Source organism: Falco naumanni, chromosome Z, assembly GCF_017639655.2.
Source record: "Falco naumanni isolate bFalNau1 chromosome Z, bFalNau1.pat, whole genome shotgun sequence".
NCBI lineage: Eukaryota > Metazoa > Chordata > Aves > Falconiformes > Falconidae > Falco > Falco naumanni.
Window position 1 is genome coordinate 7,342,078 of NC_054080.1, and position 27,380 is coordinate 7,369,457.

The 27,380-nt window shown below is 36.5% G+C and overlaps 1 protein-coding gene across 3 annotated transcripts in view; it reads right to left on the reverse strand.

Moving 5' to 3' along the window:
- Nucleotides 1-27,380, reverse strand: part of KIAA0825 (KIAA0825 ortholog) — a 253,339-nt gene that overhangs the window by 120,420 nt on the left and 105,539 nt on the right. For all 3 annotated transcript variants that reach the window (XM_040580892.1, XM_040580893.1, XM_040580894.1), the window contains 6 exons: nucleotides 24,757-24,896; nucleotides 14,571-14,759; nucleotides 12,814-13,047; nucleotides 10,668-11,076; nucleotides 6,583-6,739; nucleotides 2,193-2,348 (listed from right to left, as the gene is read on the reverse strand). In XM_040580892.1, the coding sequence (XP_040436826.1) occupies nucleotides 2,193-2,348; nucleotides 6,583-6,739; nucleotides 10,668-11,076; nucleotides 12,814-13,047; nucleotides 14,571-14,759; nucleotides 24,757-24,896 (1,285 nt within the window). The remainder of the gene's footprint in view (nucleotides 1-2,192; nucleotides 2,349-6,582; nucleotides 6,740-10,667; nucleotides 11,077-12,813; nucleotides 13,048-14,570; nucleotides 14,760-24,756; nucleotides 24,897-27,380) is intronic.

Sequence of the window (27,380 nt, forward strand, 5' to 3'; positions counted from 1 at the left end):
AAACTTCAGAAGAGTAAACCACCCTAATGTCCTGCAATTTTTACATACACCAACAAACAATACACGGAATGTTTACTACAAATTATCATTCAGTAAGCTTTTGAAACAATTTATTTTAAGAAATCCTTTACTGAGGAAGCTAAGAGTGTATCTATACTGTGTAGCACAGACATGCTCTTACATTGTTATATATTATGGGTTTTTATATTATAAAATGTTTTATAGTGTAGTGTAACGCAAACATTCTCTGTTTGGAGCTGAACCAGCTCTCTGGGCTCACAAGCAGTATTGCCATGCCCATTCCAATTGGCCCTTCTGGAAAGAAAAGTTTTTAAAAGCAATATGCAATTAACTCACTGACAAAATACATTGTGAAACCAGTTGTTTCTTGGGACTTAGAATTTATAAAAAGAATAAAATGTTAGCCAATGCATTAAATACACATCTAGTTACAATAGGTTTAAAGAAAATCAAGAAATTAATCATGGATTATATACTCCTAAGCTTCATGGCAGTTGCCAAACAGTAAGAAATAGGTTTAAGAAGAAATATATCCTTTGAGAAGAATAACTGTTCCCTGCCAGCGCTCTGGCATCTTCTTCAGGCACTGGTAATAGTCTTCACAGGAGACCAGACACTGAGCTATGCTGACCACTATTTTATAAACAGACAGTCCTACACCACTAAATAAATGTACAATTGTATGGTAAAGGGAACTAAATTATTTAATATTATTAAGCTCAGGAAATAAGTCTGTCATTATCAACAACAGGGTTGGCACATGGTACTTTAAGGTCCATGATCTGCTCTTTTTTTCTTTTAAGATACTTTTCCATATTCAGGTAATAGACCTTATGCCAAAAGTTTACAAAATCCAAAGCAATTTAATATGAACTATCCCTTGTCATCTGTTGATTAATAGAGCACTGCAAGCCTGTCATGTAGCAGAAGAATTCTGCCCTGAGTTGTCAGTACTTGAAGGTCTTATTCTATCTCACTATTAATGAATCGAGAATTGATGCATGGTAAACTATCTTCTGCATTTCAAATTGGAGTAAGTGATTCTTTAGCCCCCTAAATTATATCAGTTTAAGATACACATAAGGGAACTAGTGGAAGAAAACAAAGACACTTTTAAGTATGTTCCTTTGGATTGAGAAGCCTTGTGATATTGCAGTAATCTCCTTTTTTCGAGATATTAACACCTTTACTGCAACAGGATAATGATTAAGTATTCATTAAACAAGTAAGGAAAAAACCCACAACCCAAAACAGATATATTTACAGCAATACAACTGATGAAACAGCCCCAAATCCTCGAAACTGGGAAAGAAGATTACACTATTTAAAAGCAGGGCTGCGCTGGAAAAGAATGTCTTTCTACCACAAGTCTGTAAAGTGAATTTCATACCCACTGTAATACCATAGTTCCATTGTTTTTTAAAACATTTGCGATTGAGGGGTAGAATCAAAACTGTAGATAATGGATTAGGGAAGACTTGAGAAACAATGATGTAAGATTTTTGTAAAGTGTTTAAGCAGTATTAGAAACTACACACCATTTTGTGTAATGAATTGGTCACATGGCACTCTGGCAGACATTTAGGCAAGAAGATCTGTTTTCTTTAACCGTTACATTATCACAAAACTACTTTCTATAAGTAAATTATAACCCTTTACATATCACTAATATAGCTTAATGAAAAACAGAAATGGATGCTTGCTTTTTTTGTTGTTGTTTCTTTCACTGTTCTTCTAAATCTCTGTGTTTCCAAAGCAGCCTTTCCTTTACTGTTCAACTTTTCTGTAAAAGACTCATCAGAAAGATTCTAAATGTGCACTTGGAGTTTCACCGTGACTTTTCAAAGGACTATGACTATCCCTATGTACCATTACACAGATGTAATAAATGTCCTTGCTACTAATGGGCTTTCCTTCTAAGTAAAGGCAAATTGCTCTTACATGCAATAATTCTTATAAAAGAACAGGACAATAATGGCTTTTTGAAGACATGTTATTGTAGAGGGTGCCGTCATTAGATTCCTGAGTAACGATATTCCTTTACATTTCATCGAATGCAAACACACACATAATTAATTCCATTTTCATTATTTCAGTCTCTGTCATTATCATGATCACAAGATTGACAAGTAAAAACTACACTGTAACCAACATTTCAGATTTTCACGAACCTGATTGAACACTTTTGCACAAGATTGTCTGTACACCTGGAAAGGGTTGAACACAGGCTGTTCTTCTCTGCCCTTCAGTGTCAAAGGCAGGTACTGACTGGAGGCAACAGTATCTTCAGAGGAATTCTCACAAGACAGCTGCTCTTTCAAATATTCCTTTTAGAAGAAAAAACAACGACAAAACAGTATATGTCACTTAGTTTTGTAAGTAAAATTTACCTAGATTTCAAACATGACTTTACAGTGTGCTTCATAGAAGTTCCTTACATTAAAGGAGGTAATAAATAAGTAATCTTTTACAAAACAGAAACCGTTTTAAGAGTAACACCATTTTACAACAAACAATAAATAATGCCCATGAACATCCGTCCAACTGAAGTAAATCAGAACAATCTAAGTTTTGAAATTGTCATCAAATTATGTGTATCAGATCTCATTATATATATATACATATGTTAGGCATCTGTGGAAGTGAAAAATAAATATTTTCTATGAGTTGTGCTAATGTAGAGATGGCTGTTACATGATTTATTTTACATGATAAACTCTATGCGAATATTTAAAGTTATTTTTTGGACAGACTGAATAGTTACTACACGACTATGAATTGTTTGATGAACGTGTTCAAACCAGTTATTTAAACACAGGAAATAAATACTCTCCCACTCTTGAAAGACATTTTTAATTCTTTAAGCATTCAAAGACTAGAAGTCATTTATGATTTACATGGCAATTTTAGAAACTATACTGTAACAGATGCATGATTATTTTGGCCACAATCTTCTCTGTTTCCACTTCTTAAACTACTATGTAAATAAATCATCATTGCATGCCAATAAAGTGTTTTGATTAAATAGAACCATTTTACCAAGAGCTAGATAATGAAACACTTACAGATCTATTTGCTGAAAGGACTACTGTGATTAAACGCTTTATTGTTATTAAAACGAAGTCCATAAAGATAGGATTGCCATAACATTGAGCAAGTACTCAAGGTGAGTCTTCATAAGATGGGTGGGTGCAAATGTTCCTCTTTGCAGTACTACTGAGATGATAAAAAATTTCAGCTGCAGGTGAAGGAACAGGTAAACTACCTGCCAAGGCACCCTGTGCTCCTCCCTGGGTCTCTCTAAAACAATAGTTTCACCATCAGTTTTAACTGATCCAGCTGCGGTCTCTGGCCTGAAAGGCGCAAGTTTCCTCCCAGTTCACATAGACTGTCTCTGTTTCTCCCTTGTGGTGGCACCAGCATATGTTGTGAAATCAGCCAGAAAAAAGCAAAGGTTTCAGCCAGATAAACAAGCTGCATGACTTCTAGTACTAATGCAAAGGGGGACCTAGGAGTAGGACAGCACAAGGGCAAGGGACAGAGCAGAACTGTCTCTCTCTGCTGGTTGCAGCCAGTTGTCAGGGCTCCCTAAGAAAATCACAAAAACATCTAAGTGAATTTAAAAAATGAAATAAAATAAAACTCAGAGCTTTTTTGGTTTAAGACAACATCATAACCCAGCTGTGAAAACACGCCCCAAGTCTCTTACCTATATATTCTCAGCCTACAAAAATGTTTGGGTTTTTTTCCCATTCATTCATGACTTCATGCCATAACAAAGATTTTCAAGTCATGGTGAAGGGGGTTATTTAAAAGCTATTTCTATACATTTACCAATTTTTCATAAATGTACGTACTGCCTTCCATGCATGCATTTCCATATAAATCCGTAGGCAGCTCTGAAGTAACCCAGCCCCTGGGTGTCACAAAGCCAGCAGAAGCAGGTTCTGTTCATATTTTCAGTAGAGATACTGGCAATCGCTGTCCGTGCTGGCCAGCGTTTGAACATTTCGAATGGTACCAGCTCACCTCCCAGCACAGGTGTTTTTCTGTCTTTGGAATACAGTGGATTTATGTTTTGACATTTATTCAACAATGGTAAATGCATTACTTTAAGAACTCCTTTGGTACAGTACGTATTGCAGACCCTGGAAGGGTCATGTTTCAAAAATGTGAAATAGAAACAAAATCAGATTTGTAAATACATGAGCTATGTCCTCACTGTAATTGACGGGCATGAAACCAAGCAGACAGAACACTATTGAGCTGGACAGCTCAGGACAGCTGGTTTCTCTTTGGTAGCCATTAGTCAAAAATGCTTTTTAAAATAATTATTCTTTTTGATAAATACATGAAGGACTGTAGTCTGTTTGGAGTACTACGGTACCTCTTACAGACCTTCATAACATCATAGCTCCATTTCCAAATACAGTGTCTAACAATCTATATCCCCTTTCATCTGCTTTTCTAAGGAAAAGTATTGAGAACCACAACTTTCCATCTCATCATCTTGTTCTCTACTCACGCAAAATTATTAAGCGGTGTAGCATAAAGATCTCCAAACTAATTTTAAGAACGCAATCCCTTGATAGTCCAAGGAACCTCCAAACAGAAGGATGGACCTTTGAGCAGACAATAAAGTCTGTTTCTTGGTAGCCAAGCACATTAAACATAATCTAACTTCTGAAAAATAATATTGAAAGGTGCAGTATCATAATGCCATGCTAAGCATTGAAATGTTTTGTAACGGTTTCAAAGGCAATTTGAAGTAACACGATTTGAAGTCCTTCTTCAAGTCAAGCCAGTCAGGATTTTTTTTCTTCTTTTTTTTTAAAAAAAAAACAAGACAGTTTTTTCCACTGAGAAATGTTCTATATTTAACAAAGCTTTTACTAGCTGCAGAAAGTCAAGGAGAGACACCTGGGATGTGGAAAGTCAGGCTAAAGTCCCTCTTCCACCTAATTCTCCCAGTCTCTCACCTCCTATTGGAGCTGCTCCACTTTGTATAAATAACCAAATACTCACAGGAGCCCTATCTTGGATCAGGGTCTCCAGAACCCAATCTGGGCATTCTACCCCTTCAGCTAGAGTATGATTCTATTTTTGACCCTAGAAGTTACAGAATGGATTTTTACAGCAATTTCTACAAGGCGAAACAACTCCACCAGGGGAAAAGGACAGAGTTCCATGCTGGTAGCTAATGGTCTAGCGGTTTAGGGAGTTAGTTCAGATGTGGGAGATGCAGATTCAATTCCCTGGTCTGAACCAGGCAGAATAAAGATTCGAGCCTGCATATCCTGTCCCCTAGGTGACTGCCCTAACTACTGGATTCTGTGCTATTTTTGGAGATCTTGCTCATCATCTTTTCCTCACTCCGTTGTACATAGAGAGTAATCTTGAATGTGCTCCAGGTGAAAAGGTTTTGTTTGACTGTATTACAGTAATAATTTCCACATCACTTCCTGAGCCATTTAATTGTTTGAGGTAAAACTTGAACAGATTCTGTACTTTTTTAATATTAGGTTGCCATCTTTATGTATATGCTTACATTGCTTCTAAAGCTTCCAGATGAAAATGCATAAAGGTTGCTTTTAAGCCTATACTTAGGAACTAAACAGTTCATCTGATTTTCAGTGTCAGTACTGAGCTGTTCCCTATTGCTTTCGTACAGACATAGCTGCCTCATTGGGTTTTTTTTTTCCTATCTTTTTTTTTTTTTTTTTAAGAAAAACCTTGGCTATGCCTATATTTGCATTATTTTGCATTTTATTATAAACACTTCTGTATGCTTGCAATGATCTTAACAGCACCTGCTTATGCATTCAAGGAATAGTAATTTAGTAATTAAAGCTAATAAACAGAACTTTCTTAATTAAGCTGTGTAGATCTGTGTTACCATACAATTTAAGCAAACCTGTGTTTATTTCAGTGTATAAAATCTGAATGCTTTTGGTAACTTGGGGCAATTTAGTACAGCCTTAGAAATAATGAGATAATTCTTTTACATTGCCCAAATTCCATGTGCAACAAACAAAACTGAATTTGTTTACTGTAATTTCAAAAGCATTTTAACTGAACAGAGTTATCTGGATTAAGTAAGGTTTTCATGTGGCTGCACTTACTACCTCAGTACAGCCATAGGGTTTGTTTGTGGTTGTTTTTTGTTTTCTTTTTTAAATCAAGAGAATTGATTTACCACATTTAATTTTACTTCCTGTAACACTCAATTTTTCAATTGCTGATTTTTTATAATTTTTTTTTTTTTACTGCACTCAAACTCCTAAAATGTATCTATCGTCTACAATATGAATCTGAAGGAGGTTTATGAGCCATAGTACTGTTTAAGTACATAAATAAAATCCACATTGTTTCCCATAAAGTAATCTTTTCTGTACAAATGCAGAAAAGCCTATACTGAATGGATTCTATTACAATACAATATAGGATTTCATATTGACTTTAAGAAGCATTATCACCTCCTTGACTAACCCTTAGCTGCCAGCAGACGCTGCCTCAGGCCAGTACACACCTAATTGCTCGGTAAAAAGGCCGTTTCCCTACCTCATTGAGCCGGATGATGTGATAAATTTGCCTCAGGTACTCGCTGCCACCTGGTTTGTGGCAGATATCCAGGACCATCATGTTTATTTTCTGCTCAGTGAATCCAAGTGCAATACCTCCTTCCTCTAACGTTGCACCTTCTACTGTGACTGAGGCACTAGAATACAGAAAAGATGCAAATATTCTTAAGTTAAATTTCTAAAAATCAAAGTATTAACACAAATTCAGCTAAAACTACACATTACAAAATCTTACAAAGATTTGGCTTGCACAAAAGAAATGTTTCCGTAGATGTATCTCATAAGCCTTTACAGAAATATATGATAAATGATAAGCAAAATTTTTTTATTATACACATTTTAATTGTTTTAAACTGAAAGATGAAAACATAAAACATTCTTTACTCTAAGGACATACAAGCAGCATGCATTTTTAAAAATTTTCTTTTCCACTAGAGAAGTACCTTTGCTACTAGAAATGACATTTGCATTTGATATTTTTACATTTTCCTTTGCCTGTGGCTGCACATATTAAAGCCTAATTAACATGTCAGAAAGGTAGCCATTTCTCTAAGTATAGGTTAGAAGTTTTAAACTGAAGTCTTTTTCTTCCCACTGGTATGGTGGTAACCATTTCAAAGGTACCTATTTGCCACTTGTTGCGCCTTTTGCCCTGTACTGTTCCTTGTTTTTCTTCTTAAAAGCATTTGTGTGAAATTGCTAAAAAAAATATCTGAAGGTGACTGCCCCAAACGCCTTGAAAAACATGCACTGAGAACTCTGAACATTGTCAGACTGCTCTCTCTGCATACCAACGTAAGTCACCGGTTTAGTATTGCACGTTGACAAAGCCTTAAAAAAAGAAGTGCTACAATGAATTATTTTCCTCAGATATTAGAGCTGCAACAGAGATATATGCTGGCACCTTGACACACCGATGTGTCAAGAACTCAAGAGACCAACAAGAACATGCTTTCTCTATTCTACAGTCATTACTGGATTGATTTAAAATCTCTCAAAGAAGCATGCTGAATTATTAAAAACAAATAAATAAAATTAATTTTTTAGAAGTAAAATCAAAAAACTCCCAAAATACTTTGGTACAGTCGGCTGTAAGTTGCAGTTTACTGTTGAAAGTGTGCCATGATTACAAAGTTAGTTCTGCTGAAAGTTGCTGTTTGACCTGCAGGCTCACTTAAATGCTACACAGCTGCTGGACATTAAAGCCGATACTGCTTCCACATGCAGCTTCAGAACGTCCCACAGAGCAAATAGCTTCAAAATATAAACTATAATTTTGTTCTTTGCTGAATGGAAGTAAGTGATACTCTGTTATTATGGTGTATTTTACAGAAAAGCCTCAAAGAAATTGATCTTTAAAATCAAAGCACACTTAAGGCCGATTGTTCCACGCCACATATAGATACAACCTGAATTTCTTGTCAAACTTCTTAGCGACTGACATTGAAAAAGTTGAGGACCTCTGACAAAGGAGTTTATCAGTGTCAGTGCCCAAATTGTATCCTTTCCTGTCCGTCACTGTGCAGGTGAAGCAGATGATTGGATTCAGTCAGTGCAATGATTAATGAGTTCCTCTCTGGATCCGGGACTGCCTATCAATCATGTCATTAGGAAGAATGTGCCCTGAAAGAGGCAGACCTCAGCCAAGGAATAACTGCATTCATCTTAATCTGGATATGCACCCAGCCAGCCAAGTCAGGGTCACCATGATGAAAAACAATAATCTTCAACTCAACAAATTACTTTGCAAAGACAGACGTTTCTTTTTTTCTCGGGATGCATGTTCTTCAGTATCCAACGCAACTGTTTACAGCTCTGGTGCTACCACAAAGTGAAGGTTATTTTAATAAATAGCAATGCTTTCAGGCAGTACATGAGACTGGCAATGCCTACAACTGTCACTTCCTGAACCTTTCACTGAAGATTTTTTTTTTTTTAATTTTCCTAAAAACTAAGTTGAATTTCTGTGCCACAATGGAAGAACCTATGTAGCTAGCAGTCCTGATAACAATAATGTGACACAAAATCAAGCATGACTTTTGCTTATGAAAATCCAGTGCACTTCAAAGATGTTTCCACAACTGGGTAGGTGAATCCCAAACAAATTTTTGAGATTTATGGTTTTTATTTTCTTCTGCATATTGTATCTATTAAAAGTCTATAAACATTTATGAATATGAATATATATATATATAAACGCACGTGCATACAGTTACCCACAGAAATCCTTTAATTATGAAAAGGTTTTTAATTATGAAAAGGTTATGAAAACAAAATTTTACACTAACTCAGATTTTCAAGTATAATCATTCCTATTTCAAACAAATCACGTAAACATCACAAGTCTCCTCTTGAATGATCTGCTTTTAGTTTAGTGATTATGTGACCGCTACTCAACTGATATCTGAATTTCACCTTTAATTTATTAGTCTTATAATTTGCATTTGTAGTATTTTATCTCTACATTGAGTATGTCAGCTATTTATTAACTAGCTCGTTTTTTCCCCCAGAAACTGACTCATGATATTTGAATATAAAATGGAAAAATAACATCTATGCTAGACTTTTGTTGCAGAAATCCTATTGAAGTCAGGGGACTTCGCTTGATAACTGCATCATATAGGTACTCGCTTGGAGACCAGGTAATGCATTCTTCAGTTTCTTAAGCTTAAAATTAGGGGCCCTAGTTGCAAACCAGTCCTCACTTCGGTTGACACTGTACACGTACAGAAAACATTTTCCCACATTCATTTCCTGCAGTCTGATACCTGATGGATAATACAGCATTTTTGTGGTATGCTAGAAAGAATATAGAGTAGCATATTAATCTAAAATTCACAGCTTTGGAAGTGCAAATACTGAAGTTTTAGTTTTTAGAGGTTATCCACAATACTGTCTCACCTTGCAGTTCTATTTTTTTAAGAAATACCTAGTCTCTCAGTGACATTAGAAATTGTATTATGGAACCATTATGTTAAGTATCAATTTACACATTATCATTATGGGGTTTTTATTCTATGACTCTTTCAGTCACTGGCATCTGGCTTCAATCTTTTAATCACTGGATTAGAGCTTGTAAATTAGTATTAAATGGAAATGTAAAGATTACAAAGGTCAATGTCAATGAGCATTTGTGTGACACTATTACTGCTTAGTGCTGCTCATGGTAACTGACTACTCGCAGAAACAGGATACTGTCCCTTAAAGCACTGCATGAGATCATGTTCACTGGTATCAGTGACTTTGACCTACAACCACTATATCCTTTGTTTATATGGACAGTTACTGTCAGGATAGCAACGACTGCAACCTTCAAGAATAATCATTAAAAAAAAAAAAAAAAGAAGCAATCTTACTCAATAAATTTGTTGACTGCTGAAAGTAAATCATGTGACTCCAATAAATCTAATATTGGAAAGCCAATGAATAGTATTTTTACAGAACAGTACACGACTTCAGCATTACAACAGACTGGACTAGGAACGCACTGACACGTATACAACTCCTTAAAAAATCATTATAAGGACTTAAAACACTTGGACCTTAATGTCAGATCTGCAGGGAAGGTTGGTATTTCCTCAGAAAGGCACAGCAGGGTACTCTCCCTGTCCTGTTTTGATACATCCTACTTGCCTTCAGGGTTGTTATGATCTAAAACAAAGTATGCTTACTTTTTAATCACAGATGAACACTGAAAGCTTTTCATAGTCCCTCCTAATTTAATCACCATAGCAAAATTAATTTGTAAATATATTGTGGTCCCTTCTAGCCAGTGTATCAGTTCACACTCTGAAAGATACACCAGCTAAATTGTCCACATTTTTAGATGATCATGAAAATATCTAAGTACCATGAAGACACTGTTCCGATGAAAAAATCATGTTTCAGCAATACAATTAAGTTGCAAAAACAGGCTATAAAGCCATCGATATTAAAGAACTAATACATTTCACATAAGATCACTGTTCACTCATTTTTTAAAAATTGAACAATAGCCATAAACGTGCCAATAATCCAGTAAAATAAAGAACAAACAACAGCATCTGAAAACTACCACATTCTTACCAGTTTGTGCTCAATTTTCTTGCCTTCAGCAATTGGCTTTCAATCCAGTTTGGTCTTTGCTGTTCTATGCTTTGTATAACCTTCTGGGTTACTTGCTTAGGACCACTTTTCTGTTTTCCCATAATACTTTCTAAGCACACACGAACTAAACTGAGTTTTTCTTTGCTCCATCTGTCAAGTGTTGCACCTGTTAAAAGTTCTGCAGTATTTCCATCCTCAAATATCCGACATATAATTACAATCAAGTTCCAGACAAGCAGACCAGCTTTCTTCAATTCAGCAAAGTTTCTTGACATTTTTCTCTCAGCCAGAAAAAAGAAGTACTTAATTGGGGGAGGCAAACATGCAATCACTGTAGGTAACTTGCTGATTACAATAGATACTGCCTGAGCTGCAAGCCTTGTGAAGCCTTAAAAAAAGAAAGAAAAGAAGATATGATTAACATTAACATTCTCGTTCTATCACAGCATGCTTCTGAATGTTGTATGATAATTTCTAACTTTCTTTTGTACTGAAAATGGGTAAAAAGCTCAAGTACTCAACACTGTAGCTTGACTTCTATTGTGCTTCCTCCACATAAATCCCACAAAATCTAAACAATAACATGAATTAAAAACAGAGAACCTAGAAAATTTAGAATTCAGACTGTGATTCTCTTAACAATTAGTCCTGCTGTGCACAGTTATTACAGGCTAAATGAAAAAGGCAACTTAATGGCTAAAAAGTTTTCTACAAAATTTTAGGGTAATATTTTTTCAACTTCATGAGTGGAACATTGCACCAAGTGTCTCAGGATATTAGATACCTTCATAATTTTTAATTTTGTATCAATCCCTTTCTATGTTCAAACCTGCAAAACTTCAGTTTATCAACTTTCATATAAGTACACACGCTATATAACACTGTATTTAAAACATTCCAGATATTAAAAGTAGCTAGAGTAGTAACTACAGAAAATATCCTGCTCAAAGCCCAAGACATATCTAAGATGGAAAAATATATGAAAAGGTGATCCTGGAGCAGAGTCAAGATCTAAAAAAAACCCACTGAAACAAAACCCAAACAAACCAAGAAAACCCCTGACTCATTGCAGGGGTATTCTCAACTTGTTTGGAAGAAAAAATAAAATAAAAAGCAAGCCAGGTCTCTTCTAGGTGTCACACAGCCAATTTCATTTGTCACTAAATCTGAGCCTCACCTCTCAGCTTGCACATCAGTTCAGGCTTAGCAATAGCCTAAAAAAGCCATACAAGTGCTAGATTACAGTGAGATTGCAGCGAGATTGCAGTGAGCACACTGCTGCATAAATGTGCCTCAACATGCAGAAGAGAAGATACATGGCAAGAATGGATTCATGCCATGGCTTGCCCACAATCCACCTATTCAAAACTTCACGCCAGAATATACTACAGTGATACTACTGTATTGAAAATAATCAGGTAATACTTTGTGGCAATAAATTTATGGTGAAATGTTTCCACAAGTTAGCCTTTTGAAATGACAGATGCTTTAGACACTGTAGGCTATGAATGTATATACCAGAAATTAACTTTACATGTAATCACCTTCAAAACATACCCTATTACGTATGTTATTTCTCTTTATTCAACAACAAAGCAGTAGCATATTTCACAACACTTTCAGTGCTATTCAAACATCAGTTGTTGGGATATAAAGTTGGGATGAATAAATTGTAATCATTTCAGTCAGAATTGCGCATCTAAGTCTAAACAGTCCTGACTAAAAAGATGACTAAGGAAGAACTGGTTACAGCCATTAAGACAAGACCATAGGCACCATGCTCTGCTCTGCCTTTAATCCCACCTTAGTACTGCCAGATGCTAAAGATATATTCAGTACTACTACTAGTATTAGCATCAGTACTATTACTAGCATCAGTACTAGAATGCTGATTATTTTGAAAAGTTTACGTATTCATGGGCATAAGTCTCAAGAAAGAATAACTGAATTTTAACGCCAAGTACTTACCCCCCCCCCCCCCCCCCCCCCCAATGTTTGGAAATTGATCTGTTCGTGGTCAAACTGCAACACTCACAAACCGTAACTGCTCAATTCTGTTATGTACTCATTAAAGTGGTAATGACCTCTTGTGACAAATTTATAAAACAGAATAAATTTCACCCACATTTCCCAGATTCTTTTCTCTTCATTTCCCGAGGAGTGTAATTCCATTCCTTTGGAACTGTTTTCAGTAAACTTTCAGGAACTATTTGCTTGTGCTGGTATGTTCCGTAGTTTTCTGTTGCCTCCCATGAATGCATCAAAGAAATTATCTGCTTCACTATACCCTTGACTGAATTAATCAAAGTCAACTTCAAGCATCTGATAACCTCTGGCTCCGGCTCACCACAACTGGAAACTTCAGAAGGAAGAGTTATTAAATATTCAGTACGTGTAGTAATTTGTGTAAATCTGTTTCAGAAAGAAGTGTTTCAGGATTCTTATGGAAAGAAAAGTAACGATGTTATGATTCATAATAACATAGACTTATTACTCTGTTACAAATTAAAGAAAGGCATATAAAGCAAAACAATGTAGCATCTTGTGCCATCTTAATATAGTACTGACAAAAATACAATGTAATTTATTTCTTTCATCCTCATTTCTCCATCAATATGTTTCTAAAAATTTAATTTAAGCTGATTGATGTCTTCCTTTTTATATGGAATACATTAAATTACTTGTTAGACATCAATGAAGCAAACAGATATACCTATTTTTTTCTACTTCCTTCCTTGTATTGATAGTACTAATGAACTTCCATTTGTTAGATACCCCAACCTTTATGCTAGAGCACAGCAGAGAAAGAAAAGCTATTTTGGAAGCAAAAATGCATAGAAATTATAGTCATCAACAGGGAGACAGCTTGTTATCAGAGATTGCATGTTGAAAATGGACCATCCTGAATACAGTTATTGACATTACAGAAAGTATCAATCTTCTCCGCATTCTTAATACCACAGAGAATTGCAGCTTCTCCATCACCACAGAGTAGCAGTTCTCAGGCAGAGTGATGCAGGACTCATCCAAGAAGTCTTTTGACATGTTAGGTCCTTTGCTCATAGTTTTGCTTGTCTGTACTTTCTGCCGATCTAAGTTTTAGTCTTCTCTGCATGGCCTTTCTGGACGTTTCCATGCAACATTTCTGTATTTTTCTTCCTCTCAGACTTTATTTTTTGCAATCCCATTTTTCCCTGAGGAATACCTGAGAACTTTTACCACCAGTGTTTTCAACTTCATGATGTTCATAATTCTGTTTCCCCTCTTACATATCCCATTTTCTTCTTTTTCTTTGGAGCTTTCCTGCATTTCAGCCGTCATTTGCAAGATCACCCTTCTAAACTCACCTCTCTTTTCTGGTTGAATACTGCTTTTCCCTGGGGGCAGAGTTAGTTGGTCTAATTGTGAGGGCAGCTCTCCCTCCGCTTGGAAAATCAGGAGCCTGTCTGCCTGTTGACAGCAGAGCCTATATGCCCATCAGACTATATCTCCCTCAACAGAAGTCCTTCCTTTTCTTTTACCACTCTCCTTTAATTGTTTCTTAGTTTTCAATTGTGGCAAAGGTCTGGATCTATTACGTGCACAGAAACAAAGAACCTGCATTGGTAGAGAGCTACAGAAACCATCTGCTGCCAGCCTGCTGGTAAGACAGATGCTTAAGGAAAGCAGACTCTTGGTTGACCACACTGCTCCATAACCTCTGCTTTCTTCTAAATTTTCACCAGTCCTGCCACGAACTTGCTCAAAACACTTCGATCACCACATATAATTTTAAAGTAAGCTACCATCATTTCATCTGATTTAAAACTGATATGCTCTACGTGTCTGAAAACTGACAATGTTTAACATCAGATTTTAAATACTTATTAATAAATTAAATACCTGTCATATTGTATAAGCACTTCCACAACTGCTCTTTTTCCATGTATGACTCAAAAGCAATGCCAAGAGATTTGGGTGATAAAGTGCAGTAAGACAGTACCATGAAGATTGTTTCGATCAGAGTAGGCTCTTTGTTATTTATTTGCTCTAAGAGAGAACTTTGTTCATCACGACTCAGTACTTCATTTCCTTCAAAATAAACAAAAAAAAGGTTACAATAATTTCCAAGTAATTCAAGTTCACAGTAATAAACAGTATTAATCAAACTGCAAACTGTATCTGAGTAATATTTCAAACAACAGTAATACAGATACTGAAATCTGATTTTCATTTGCATAATGACATTTCACTGTCCTCCTGAATTATATGTAGCCGTTAAAAAAAAAGACTCGTACATGTTTACAAACTACGGAATATGCCTACTTAATTAAAAATGCACACAATATATAATGGGCATTTGATTATTTACTAAATAGTGATCTGAAGTAAATTGTACCACTTCTGTAGAATAACAGTCAAAAAGTTATTACTGCTTAACTCCTCTTACCAATGTATTAGTCACGTGAAATAACAGAACTCTAGTTATATAAAATAAAGCAAAGTAGCAGCTGCATACTGCCCAAAATGCGTTTGTTTCGTTTTTCAGAAGATGAAATGAAGAAATCAGTTCTGCAAAACAAAACCTCAGCCCTGCTAAGATACAGATAATTGTGTCTTTACAGACAACTAGTGAATTTCATAGAGTTGTGAGGTAACAGCTTACCTAACATGTATTTCTAAATGTTTTTCATAACCATTGTAAAACATTCTCCCAGCCAAAAGACAGCGATGTGGCTAAACCTCTTTGAACCAATGCAACTCAGTGGCTTTGACTTGTGCTAATGTCAAAGACCACAGTTTCCTACCTAGCTGTGGAATATGGTTTTGATGTGAACAGCCATAACATATGACCACAGCCAGAGCCAATTAAACACCTCTAATTTAAATTTCTAGTTTGCAAAACAGAAAGTTTCTATACAACTGATACAGATAAAATTATGCTTGAAAATGTCCTTGTTTTATGTCAGTCTGGCTGCCCTTATCTTCACAATCTGTGCAAGAGAAAGATAGGAGAGACTAAATTTCTAGGGTGCCTTTTTTGAGTGGTTCAGTCTCCAAAATCCACCACAGTGGAAAACTGCTGTTTTCTACCCAGCTCTGAATGACTTCAGAATGTTGTAAAACTAAAAAATATCATTTTACTCTCCTCTGAAATGCTAAAATCAATTCCACACATTCTTGTAAACCACTCAGTCTGGGCAGCCCATAGGATGTAGAAAGCTGAAAAACAAGACCAGTGATTTCACAACCAACAACTCTGCATTTTTCTCCCAAAGGAAGAATGCAGATCACCAAATCACAGCATGGTGGGGGTTGGAGGGGACCTCTGGAGACCACCTAGGCCAAGCCTCTGCTCAGGCAGGCTCTCCTAGAACAGGTCACACCTCCAGGTGTGTTTCAAGTGTCTCCAGAGAAGGAGACGCCACAGCCCCTCTGGGCAGCATCTTCCACTGCTCGGTCACCCTCAAAGGAAAGAAGTCCTTCTCAAAGGAAAGAAGTCCTTCCACGGATTCAGATGGACTTTCCCGTGATGCAGTTTGTGCCCGTTGCCCTTCGTCCTGCCGCTGGGCACTACTGAAAGGGGCCTGGCCCCCTCCTCTTGACACTTGCCCTCAAGCGATTTGCAGATGTTGACAAGATGCCCTCCCAGCCTTCTCCTCTCCAGGCTAAACCAGCCCAGCTCTCCCAGCCTTTCCTCAGCAGGCGGGTGCTCCTGCCCCCTCATCGCCCCTGCAGCCCTCCGCTGGGCCCTCTCCAGTGGCTCCCTGTCCCCCTTGAACTGGGAAGCCCAGCACGGACACAGCATTCCAGATGCGGCCTCAGCAGGGCAGAGCAGAGCAGAGCAGGAGGATCACCCTGCAACCACAGCCCTACAACCACACACAGACCTCTAAATCTTCCTCTTTATTCCCCACGCTGCATGTGTTGGTGTACAGGCATTTCAGACGTGTAATGGAGCATGCAGGTTTCCCAGGAGGGGAGCAAAAGGATCCACCATAGCCACACGCACCCCTGAAGTGGCTGGCTGCCTGGTACTCATCTTGGGAGGTGGCTGAGGAACACACATCGCTGCTTTGGTTGACCTGTCTTATTCCTCAGTTGTATGCGATAACGTGAGCATTGCCACACTGGACCACTTCCCCTGAGTCCTTCGGTTTAAATCCCGCCTCACCAAGCTGGCCAGCCTGCAGTCAAAGAGTCCCTTGCCTCTTCTAGACAGGTGGATCCCATCCCTCCCTAACAGGCTATAGTCAAAGAACATCCCATTGTCACAAAAGGCAAACTCCTCATGATGGCACTGGCCACAATGGCAGAAGTTGATGTGCATTATATGTCTACTTCTGTTTGCGTCCCTTCCTCTTACTTGTAAAATGGAAGACAAAATAACTTGGGCACCAAAATGTTTCACTTGCACCACCAGGGTTTTATAGTCTTCCTTGATTCTGCCCAGGTTTTGGCTTGTGGCATCATTCATGCCCATGTGAAAGATCAGAAGAGGATAATGTCCATGCTTTTGACGAGGTGCGGCAGCCTCTCAGCAATACCTCGGATCTCAGCTCCTGGAAGGCAGCATACCTCACGTGCTTCCCTGTCAGGCTGGCAGATGGGTGCCTCGGTGCCCCCATAACAGAGAGTCACCCATGGCAAGCACCTGGCATTTCTTTTTGCGATAACCAAGGTGAGCTTATCAGCAATAAGAATTTTTTTTAGTCAGTCAGCTATGAGCTGCCACATTTTGCTGAGACACCTTCCAATGTCAAATGCTTCTCAGCAAAGAATCAAATGAATTCTGCTAATTCTCTCAAACCAGTGATATGTTGTCTAATATGGATATGACAAAGAAAGAACCAAGAAAGCACAAAAAGCAGTTCCAGAAGGAAAACTCAGAGGTATTCAAATTGTGAGATGAAAATCTGAATTGAACTTTGGTTGTATTACTATAAGGCGGGTTTTTTAAAAAATTACTTTAACCAAATTCTAGGGAGGAGGGTTTACTGATATTTTAAATACTATGTAAACTTTCTTTGCAGAATATGATGGGAAATTGCTTTGTTTAAAGGGGCTTTATGACTTGAAATTAAGCCTAAATTTGCTTTATGATCTTGCCACTTGGAAAGTTTCAGTCACAACTTATAAATAACTTTTCTCATCAACTTAGTGCTACCAATAAATGTAGATAAATGGAAAGAAGTATAAAGGAATTCTGTAGGGGGTTACATATATATCTTCTTATAACTAGTGTATCATACAAGCCCTGTGCTTTTAAGCAGAGATCTCCAGGAATCCACTGGGAAACCATTCTGAGGCTAAACGTAACAAGATATGTAAGCTTTCATCAGCTTTTTCTTGTTCTACCCTGAAGCAAATGTTGCCCTTGTTGTAAGAATATCTGACCCTTCAAAGCTCAGGTTGAAACGAGTTTTCTGACTGATGAACTGGCATGGATCATAGAATCATAGAATATTTTGGGTTGGAAGGGACCTTAAAGGATAATGTCAGTTGGTTGAAAGGTTTAGCCAGTTGATCAGTATAGCTAGCTAAATATTATGAATTAGCAGTCTACACAAAGATAAGTAGATTTCTCTTGCCTTAGAATTTTTCTTCAACATTTATTAGCTCACCTGTCATAACATTAAATATTCATCTTACTTTGAACTCTAATGCAGCCTTCTTGTTAATCCTCACATAAGAACAGTATTTATATGATAGGCATCATACTCATTGCCCACCGATGCTTCCCTATATACATATACATATACATATACATATACATATACATATACATATACATATACATATACATATACATATACATATACATATACATATACATCTTCCCTCCACTCACTGCATTTGTGTATCAAAAGCTAATCTGTGAAGGGAATCTAAAACTCCTATAGGTAGCTCAAAGGAGATGCTTCTTTCTCATTTTAGCAGGACTTGCATCATACATAAATATGGCTATATACTTATCTTAGCTACCTGTTAAAGAGAATCTGCTATTTGTTATTTCCATATAGCATAATGTTCCATATTCATGGAGGATGACAAAATAGATAGAAAATGTTAATATTATTAAATAATATCTTTATAAGAAAAGTATATATCTAGCAAATAACAGCTATGCCCTAACCAGTCACAATGAATCATTCTTCCCATGACAAAATAATGCACTTAACCTCCTGGGATAGTACCATGTATTTTAAAAACATATTTTCAGAGAGGCAGACTTACAAGTGTAATTTATCCGTATTTCTTTCTTACTGATAGAAATACCTCCCAGTAGCTTGCTGACATTATCACACTCATCCAGCTCTTATCTGCCACTGGTTTAGCCATGAAATGAATCTTACTGAATTTAGAAAATCTTCTGTTATTGACTCTAGACTTCTCTTTCCCTAGTGAATCCTTACAAGACAGACAAGCTATAAATAGTTATGCTGTCTTTTTTGACCAAAAGAGGTAGTCAAAATTCAAATTTATACATGCTGTTTCATTTAGGAAGAGAAAGTGAAGATGGAACCAGTTATTTCCGATATGGTACTTTTACTTCCAAAGAGCATAAAACCTCTGCTTTCTTTATAGTTTAAATGACAGCAGCTGATGAAGAAATAAAGAATGCAAAAAAGATATACTTTATTTGTTTATGGAACCAAACCTTCCGGCACGCACTCTGCACTACTTGCTTCTTTGCTCTAATTCTCAGTGCTTCTTCTGTCACTGGCTTCTTTCCTATTCTTTTTCTGACTGTGTTCTGGTAGATCATTTTACTTGTCTCTCATAGAGTTGCTCCTCTCCAATGCAATCATTCTCCAATCAGTCTCGACAGCTAAAATCTATTGTAAATTTTGAATATGGCTTCATTTTGGCAGAAAGTCTATTATTTTAGTTTCTAATTCCAGAAAGAAATTTTAGATCATATTACTTCTATACTGAACAAAATGCAGACCTTAACCCTACGTAGTCCAATTTAGTAAAACCCAGACAATAATATCCCCTGTATTAGCTGCCACCTGTGAATCCAGTGACAACTAAAAAGCTCAACACAAGACAAAAAGACTGCCCATAAATTATTAACATACAAGCAAACTACTTCTGTGCCTATATATTTATACATCACCAATCTTGTAGTATTTTACTCTCATTCAACTCCCTTTAGAACTTTTTCTCCATAAGCATTTTATTTTCAACTATCTGAGAAGATACTTCGATGAATGAATCTCTGGGTTAATGGCTTCTGTGAAATCTATCTTGCTTGTGTCAAACAGAAAAAATCATTACTACCAGAATACCTCCAGCACTGATTTTATGGGATAGTACGTTGAAATTGTGACATTCTGATAGCCAAAATTTGAGGAGGCAATATTAAATTTAGTCCTATGGCCACATTACCTCCTTTATATTACTCCATGTATTGGGATCGATACTGGAACAGGTTACCCTCTTAAAATGTATTCAGCGTAGAGCTCTACTGTAGCAAGAACTTCCTACCAGCAATGACTAGGTCTTTGACAAGCTACCCATATGACCATATATTACAGTCACAGAGATACACAGATATATCACAAAGACTATCTTCACACTTTGTCAAGAGGAAGAATATAATTATCAGCAGGGCTCTGTAACAGTCCAAATGGAAATTACTATTCAATATTTCAGAAACTCCATAAAATCTGTTTACTGTTTTCTTTAGCTTATCACTGGGAAGTCATCAAAAGGAATAGGGTACCTGATTAAGGTTGCTTTTCTAGCAATCTTCCAGCGAGATTTACATTGTGCCAGTAAACCTTTCTACCATTTCACCACATTGGTTATGCAGGTAGAGTATCCAATAAGTTTATCGGTCTGATGAGTATTTTGAGGAGACACCACTTTTAAAATAAGGTTCTGACCTTTTGTTGTTAGGCTACCATGATACAATTTGCTGTCATGAAGAAGCTAAGAGAAGTTTCAGGTGTTCTGGAGTCTGTACTCACACACCTCATCCTGAATGATCTGCAAATATCTGGAGGACAGAGCTATCTCTGCACAAGCATATAAATTCCTCTAAGAGACTTACCTGTGCTCTCCTAATGAAGACAGTGTTGCAGATCAATCCCCAAGCTGGTTTGATTTTTGGGATAAAACTATATTTCCCCAAAACTGTGTGTGCTTGAACCGCGGGACCAGCTCAGTTGCTAGTATTTCCAGTTGCCTGGTAGATTGTGTCTCAGGATTATTAAATCCATGGAGTTTTTACAAGGAAGTACAAAATTAATGACATTCAAGTACTTGAAACAAAAGATTTAAATTGCTATACAGTTTAGCTAATGCCAGGATTTTAATGGAGATGGTGATTTATTTAAGGAATGTACATTTTCTTTCATAATAACTCACTGCTGTCACTAAAGGTTTAGTCTAATTCCTAAGTGAGATCAGTTGGTAAAGTTTGACTGTTCTTTTAGGGTAACTTACAAAAAACCTGTGCTATTTACCTTTAAATTACTAAAATTTAATTAATTTAATGAAATATAATTACAGTTTAATTAGTGCCTAAAATTTACTTTAAAATGCCACATCACACATTGTGGCAGTTAAAGAGCTCTTCACAAGGAGCAAAGAACTGGAGTGAGGAAAAAAAATGATCTTTCCATTCTATGATATATTTTCAAGTAATTTCTCTTGCCAGGAATTGGTTTATAAAAGCACAGTCTTAGAAAAATCTTTCTATCTATTAATGTGTAGGGAGTTGGCTGTACTGCACCACGGAGTTTTACCCTCTCAGTAGGAAAACCTCCCTTCCCCACCCTGCTTATGTGTGCACAATAAATTATCCCTTTTTGAAGCAACTCACATTTCTTTGGGTCAATTTTCAGATTTGCAGCTTTAAACTTATCACAGAACATTTGCAAATGTTACTATCAGTTCTTATTTCAAAGTTTTAGTGGGGACCAGGATATCGTCCAGGTTTAATTGTACAGGTGACACAATACCGTCTTCATTAGTCCCTCTAATCTGCATCGCGTAAGCCCAAAGTATTAGGTGAAAGTGCCAATGGCCTTGTCCTGCTGTGAAAGCAGTTTTCTTCTAGTTTATCTCCACATGCCAGTATTCACTTTAAAGTTGTGTGTAGAAAATGAAATGAAATCTCTGTAACAACTGGAGCCTCACTTACTTATTGTAATGAATATGATTTTTTTTAAAAAAGGAATACATTGCTTTTTTTATTGTACAACATTAACTTGGTGCTGCCATTTCTACTCCTTAAACGAAGTACCTATGAGGCCCAAGGACCAATGGAAGGCCTTGGATGTGTGCTTCTGACAATCTCCCAGAGACCTCTTTCTTATCTGCTGTTGGTAAACTGTGAGGTGTCTGTTGACTGCTGAGGTTCCCTTTGGTGTTAACCCTCTGTTGGGCCAGTGTAATCCAATAAAGCTATTGCTTTTTATTTTATTATGCAAAGAACTCCTGGTTCCTGGAAATAAAGGCTCTCAAATGAAAAGTCACAGACTGTTCTGCTGTTATGTCATGCATTTAGAGCAAGTTTAGCAGAAATTCTCAGAGTTCACTTTCACCCTTCCTGTTTTCTTATTAGCATCTGCTGGATTCAATGACTTGCATTATGCAAGCACCACTTTATTCCTCTATTATTTGTTGCTTGTCAAAATAATCCATTTCTGTTTCATATCCACGGGTGATAAAGCAATTCTGGTAAAAAATTCTGCCAAGAAAACTGCAAAACTGTTTTTTCAGAAAACTAACACAGCACCAGCTACCCTTCATTATTTCTCACTGCAAAGGCACACCCTTCACTCACTCAAGAACATGTGTTTTAAGAAATTTTCTGAATGCTGGACCTACAGAAAACAACTTTAGGACTATATTACACTGTAATTAACTGTAATTCTATTGAATAACACCTTGGTTATTTAGACTCGTAGTTTAAGTTATAGAGGTCCAATATGCAAATCTGATTTTTCGACTGTTTTTTTCAGTTGCCTTTACGCAGCGGCCATACACAATGCAGACAAATCAGCAGTTCAGTCTTGCGTATCCTGATTTATTGCCTTTAGTATTTTTGATGCGATAACTTCATATGTGAGGAGCATTTTAGTTTTTACGTACGTTATATATATACCACAGCATTCAAAAAAATTACAAAAATCCAAATCCTACCACCTCACTGTTCAGACAGCTTATATAGAATTTCAAGAGCTTCAACAAATATGGTAACCTTCTAGTAATATTTAGCAACAGTAAACCATGCATACATGCATTCCCCCAAAATACTCCTCCTGATGAGAAAACTTTGCCAATCCCAACAGTAGTCCCTACTATGACAGGGAATATATGGTATTTCTGACCCTCACCAAGCGACAACCATATGAGAACAATGGGATTGGCAAGTAAATTAAACGTGCTTGTGTGATGCCTACTGTAAGTATCCCAAAGTATTGCTACAATAAAAAAAAAAAAAGTTATCGTTATCTAAAATCATCTACATATAAGCACCTATTTAAAGAAAAATCTTGCCTTCCGGCCTGCTTTTCAAAGAAAAATGGAACAACTGAATGTAAAAGAAAGTAAAATGTGAGAAGGCTTTTCCTATTCAAAAAATTCTTATCATCTAGTTAAATACCAGGGAGTTTTGTTATCACTAGGGCAAATCACTCAAAAACTATGGTATACTTAGCTTTTTATCTGTTTTCATGCATAATACTTCACATTGCAAAATTTTGCTGTTGATGAGCACGTAATTCTTTAAGCCTTTTATCCTACTGAACAGAAGAATCCAAAACTGTCATTGCCAGTAGTATGGTGTAGCTTATTAGCCCAACTTCCCTTGTACTAATACATAACAGCTCATGTGCTAAAAAAAAATAATTAGATTATATAGCATCAGAAAGCTGCTGTATAGGAGAATGAATACAGAATACAATAATTTTATCACTAGGTAATTAACCCTATTGAAATTAATTTAGAAGATATGGATCATCACTGGTTTTAACTTTCTCTAAAATGTAAGTTTATTCATACCAATATTGTAATTACATTAATGAAGTCTGTACAAATAGCACATTTTCTAATTCAAGGTAGCATATATTTCCCCGAAACTCAAGAGGTTGGTCAGTCAATAGATTAATACATTCTGTCACTTAATACCTGTGATAATTTCAGCAGCTAGTGAAATTCAATACTGGATAACACTAGGGTAGGAACATGATCCTGATAAAACATTTGTCAGTCTTTGTAAAAGATGACAGGTATTTGAATAGGCAAGTGGATGTAGTGCAGCTTTCAGTAAGCTGACAGAAGTGGAAGCAATGTTGTACCCCTGACAAATGTTAGACCACTTTAAAATGACAGAATCAGAATTGTGGTATACCTAGTATTATGTAGACCTAAGAGTTTTTCTGCGAAGTAGGGAGAATTCCTTTGCTAAAGAAAGATAGAAACTGAGACCCTCATTCGCTATTACTGCAAAATTACGTCAAACAGGTGATTATACTATTAGAATTTCAAAAAAACTGATCATTGGATCCAAAAGCTATTAAAAGGAAAGATGTGATAGTTTGCTGCTTCAAACACAGTATTAGCAGAATGACAAGAAACCATGTAGAGCTATTCTTTATTCTTTTATTTGTTCTACTTTCATAACGGCATTAACGAGAGTATTAACAACAGGAAGAACACAAATGTACTTCTAGAATGCCTACAATGATAAACATGCAGTATCCTAAAGGAAACCTCTAGAAGCTTTCCACTGTTGACCCACAATTTTGAAAGTGATCTTTCAGACAACTAATCCACACTTTTAAAAACCTGAGTAAAGCAGCTGTGGTATCAGAGCTCTGTTAAATTCAAATTCACCTTGACACCTCTGCATGTACTAAAGCAGCCTATTTTATCAAATTGTAGTCCGCTCTGAAACTATGAATACTCAGATTGACTGCAAAATGTTCTCATTAAAAGTGTTGTACTGATAACTGAATGGCCACTGATATCCCCAAAAAGTGGCTGACAGCCTTCCTTCGGTATTTAAATAGTTAAAAATGATTTTGCGTTTCTCACTGATGTAAGGATTGGAAGTATAAATACTTACTTGAACTTCTCAGTAAAATTTTCACTAAGAGACAATCATGATGTAGCAACGTTTCCAAAAGCAAGTTCCAATTACAGTATGGCTGGGATAAGAGCAGTTTCAGCTGACCCTGGGCTGCCATTGCTCTGGCTGATGGAGTCCTTTCAAAATATAAGATAAAGACAGAATAATGTAGTTAATTTATCTATGAAATTAATATCCTTAAAGTGCAGATGTAATGCTAACTCCCTTAAATGTCAATTCCTCCCAGATTACTCTGAAAACACTTTCATGCTTGCTTACTTTAAGGCAGCTCAGGGTAGGAATTACATTTAATCTCAACTAGCTAAAAGCAAATTAACATTTGGTAGTCTGCCAAATTTATAACTGATACAAAGCAACCTCCCTTATCTCTTTCATGGAACCATGTTTGCCTTGTTCTACCACGCAAAAAGGATTTTTTTTTGTGCACTTGAATAAATTCAAGGCTATTATTCTTTAGTTCACTATTACACTGATTTTTTAGTAACAGCTCTGAAGTGTCCTTGATGAAGTATATGAAGCTCTCAATTAAAAAACAGAGAGAATGCTCAAAGGGGCTGCAAGATTCCACATCAGGTTGACCAATTCTTACATGTCCTGAAAAATCCACCTGACATATTAGACCAGTTGGATAACTGCTTTGACAGTAGGGAGAAGTGAGAAAGCATAGCAGTACAAATTCATTAGCTTTTAAGGAAATTGCAGTTTGTTTTCTGTTTGCGGTTTCCGTGTTCCGTAGAAGTTTAGGTTTCCCAACAAAAATATTCCACGGCTTCTTCTGAACTCAGCCAGTGACCCAACACCAAATGCTGAACTCACATTGGAGCAATTAAATAAAAATTAAAAAATAATGCTAAAAAAAATAAACCTTGTCCTGCAAGATATTTATCACTTATTGTATTTATTATTTTCTCCTTCTTGAAATGTTTTTAAAAAAGAAGTTTTCAAAATCAGGTTTTGGATAATCTTTTTCTTTGAAAGCTTAATTTTTCATTATTTTGAAGGCTTTACTAAATTTCAACTGCTTAGCCATTGTATTTATTCCATTTTGGCTTCAAGTTTATACAATAGTTGCTAATGCTGAAATTTTATGCACCGCACACGTAAACTTTTATGCACATAAATTTTACATGCACCAGTGTAAAAACTACATATGCACTGATGCGTTAACTATGCAGGCATAGACATCTGCCAGTACACACACTATACCTTCAGCATCAGTTGAAGCCTTCTTCATCAGGAGCTACATTTTCCTGTCAGAATAGAGAAGGATTTATATGCCCCTGCACATATACTTCATGTGCCACTTACACACAGCTACTGGGACAGAGCTAAAATGGATTCATGCATCTGTTCTAATGGAGGGGAACTTCTCTCTTATGTTGCACACTTCTGTGACCATCTGACTCAGCCAAGTGTGCCATCACCCAGCCTGGCTTGCATCACACATGAAAAAAACCAGAGATGACTACACAAAAATGCTGCTCTTCAGCCAAGGTTGACATACAGACAATACACCTAATACAAACCTACAATGCCTGGAAATGAAAATGCCAGCTGATGTACTCCTCTAGTTTAGTCTCTCACATATGGATGTTTACATTACCAGAAAAGCAGTATGCCACATAACTTGCAGGACAACCTTGAAGTAACCTAAGGAAACCAAGCTTCCATTATCCCATTTCCCAGCAGGACCTTCACATAGTGCACTTATGTCAAAACTTCACAGTTAATACTGTAATAGCCGTTTTCGTAAAGAAGGATTGTACACATCACAGCTTTAGGGGTTTTATCAGTAAAGCAAATACCTATGAGTTAATAGCAATGTACATGCCATGAAATCCTACGTACAGCTTTTGTGATTTACGCATGATGACGTAACACTGGCTTAGCAATTACATTTTTCCATTTAAGTGCATACTAGATTCTGATATTATTTATCAAAAATATATACATGTGTACATTTAGATCCTGACAAAACTTGCAGCCAAAATAAAGTTTCCATATTTAAAACACATCTTGCATTCAAACTTTCAACATTAAGGCTCTGAGTTCTTCATAGTATTATCTTCATTTCTGTGTGTTCAAGATTAGCTACAGATTATATAAACTCTAATGCATGTTAAGAGTAGCTAGTAATTAACGTTTAAATTAAAACAATTACTGTATTCACACTAGAATTAGTGCTGTGGCTGAAGGCAAACTCAACACTTTGCTAATTCAGCTAAAATACACGGGCCAGTTTCATTTTCTTCCTCCCTTGAATGCCACATTATCATATCTAATAAGGTCATTCATTGTCTTCAAAATGTAGGAAAAGGGACAAGTTTGGTCAATTAGATTTATGAAGGACAATATTTTAAATTACTTTAGAAATAAATGCCATTTTTAGAATATTTGAGTTGAAATAAAACTTGTCTGTCATTGACCAGATGGGAAGTTATCATGTTGTAATATACACCAGTTCTTGGCTCTTTAAGCCTCTTGCAAATTGAAATGTACAATGGTGTGACTCACTTGGAGGAAAAATAAAATATAGCAGACATTCCCTACAGCCATGAAGCTAGCACCAATAAATGCACTGAGAAGTTTTGTAACGTGCA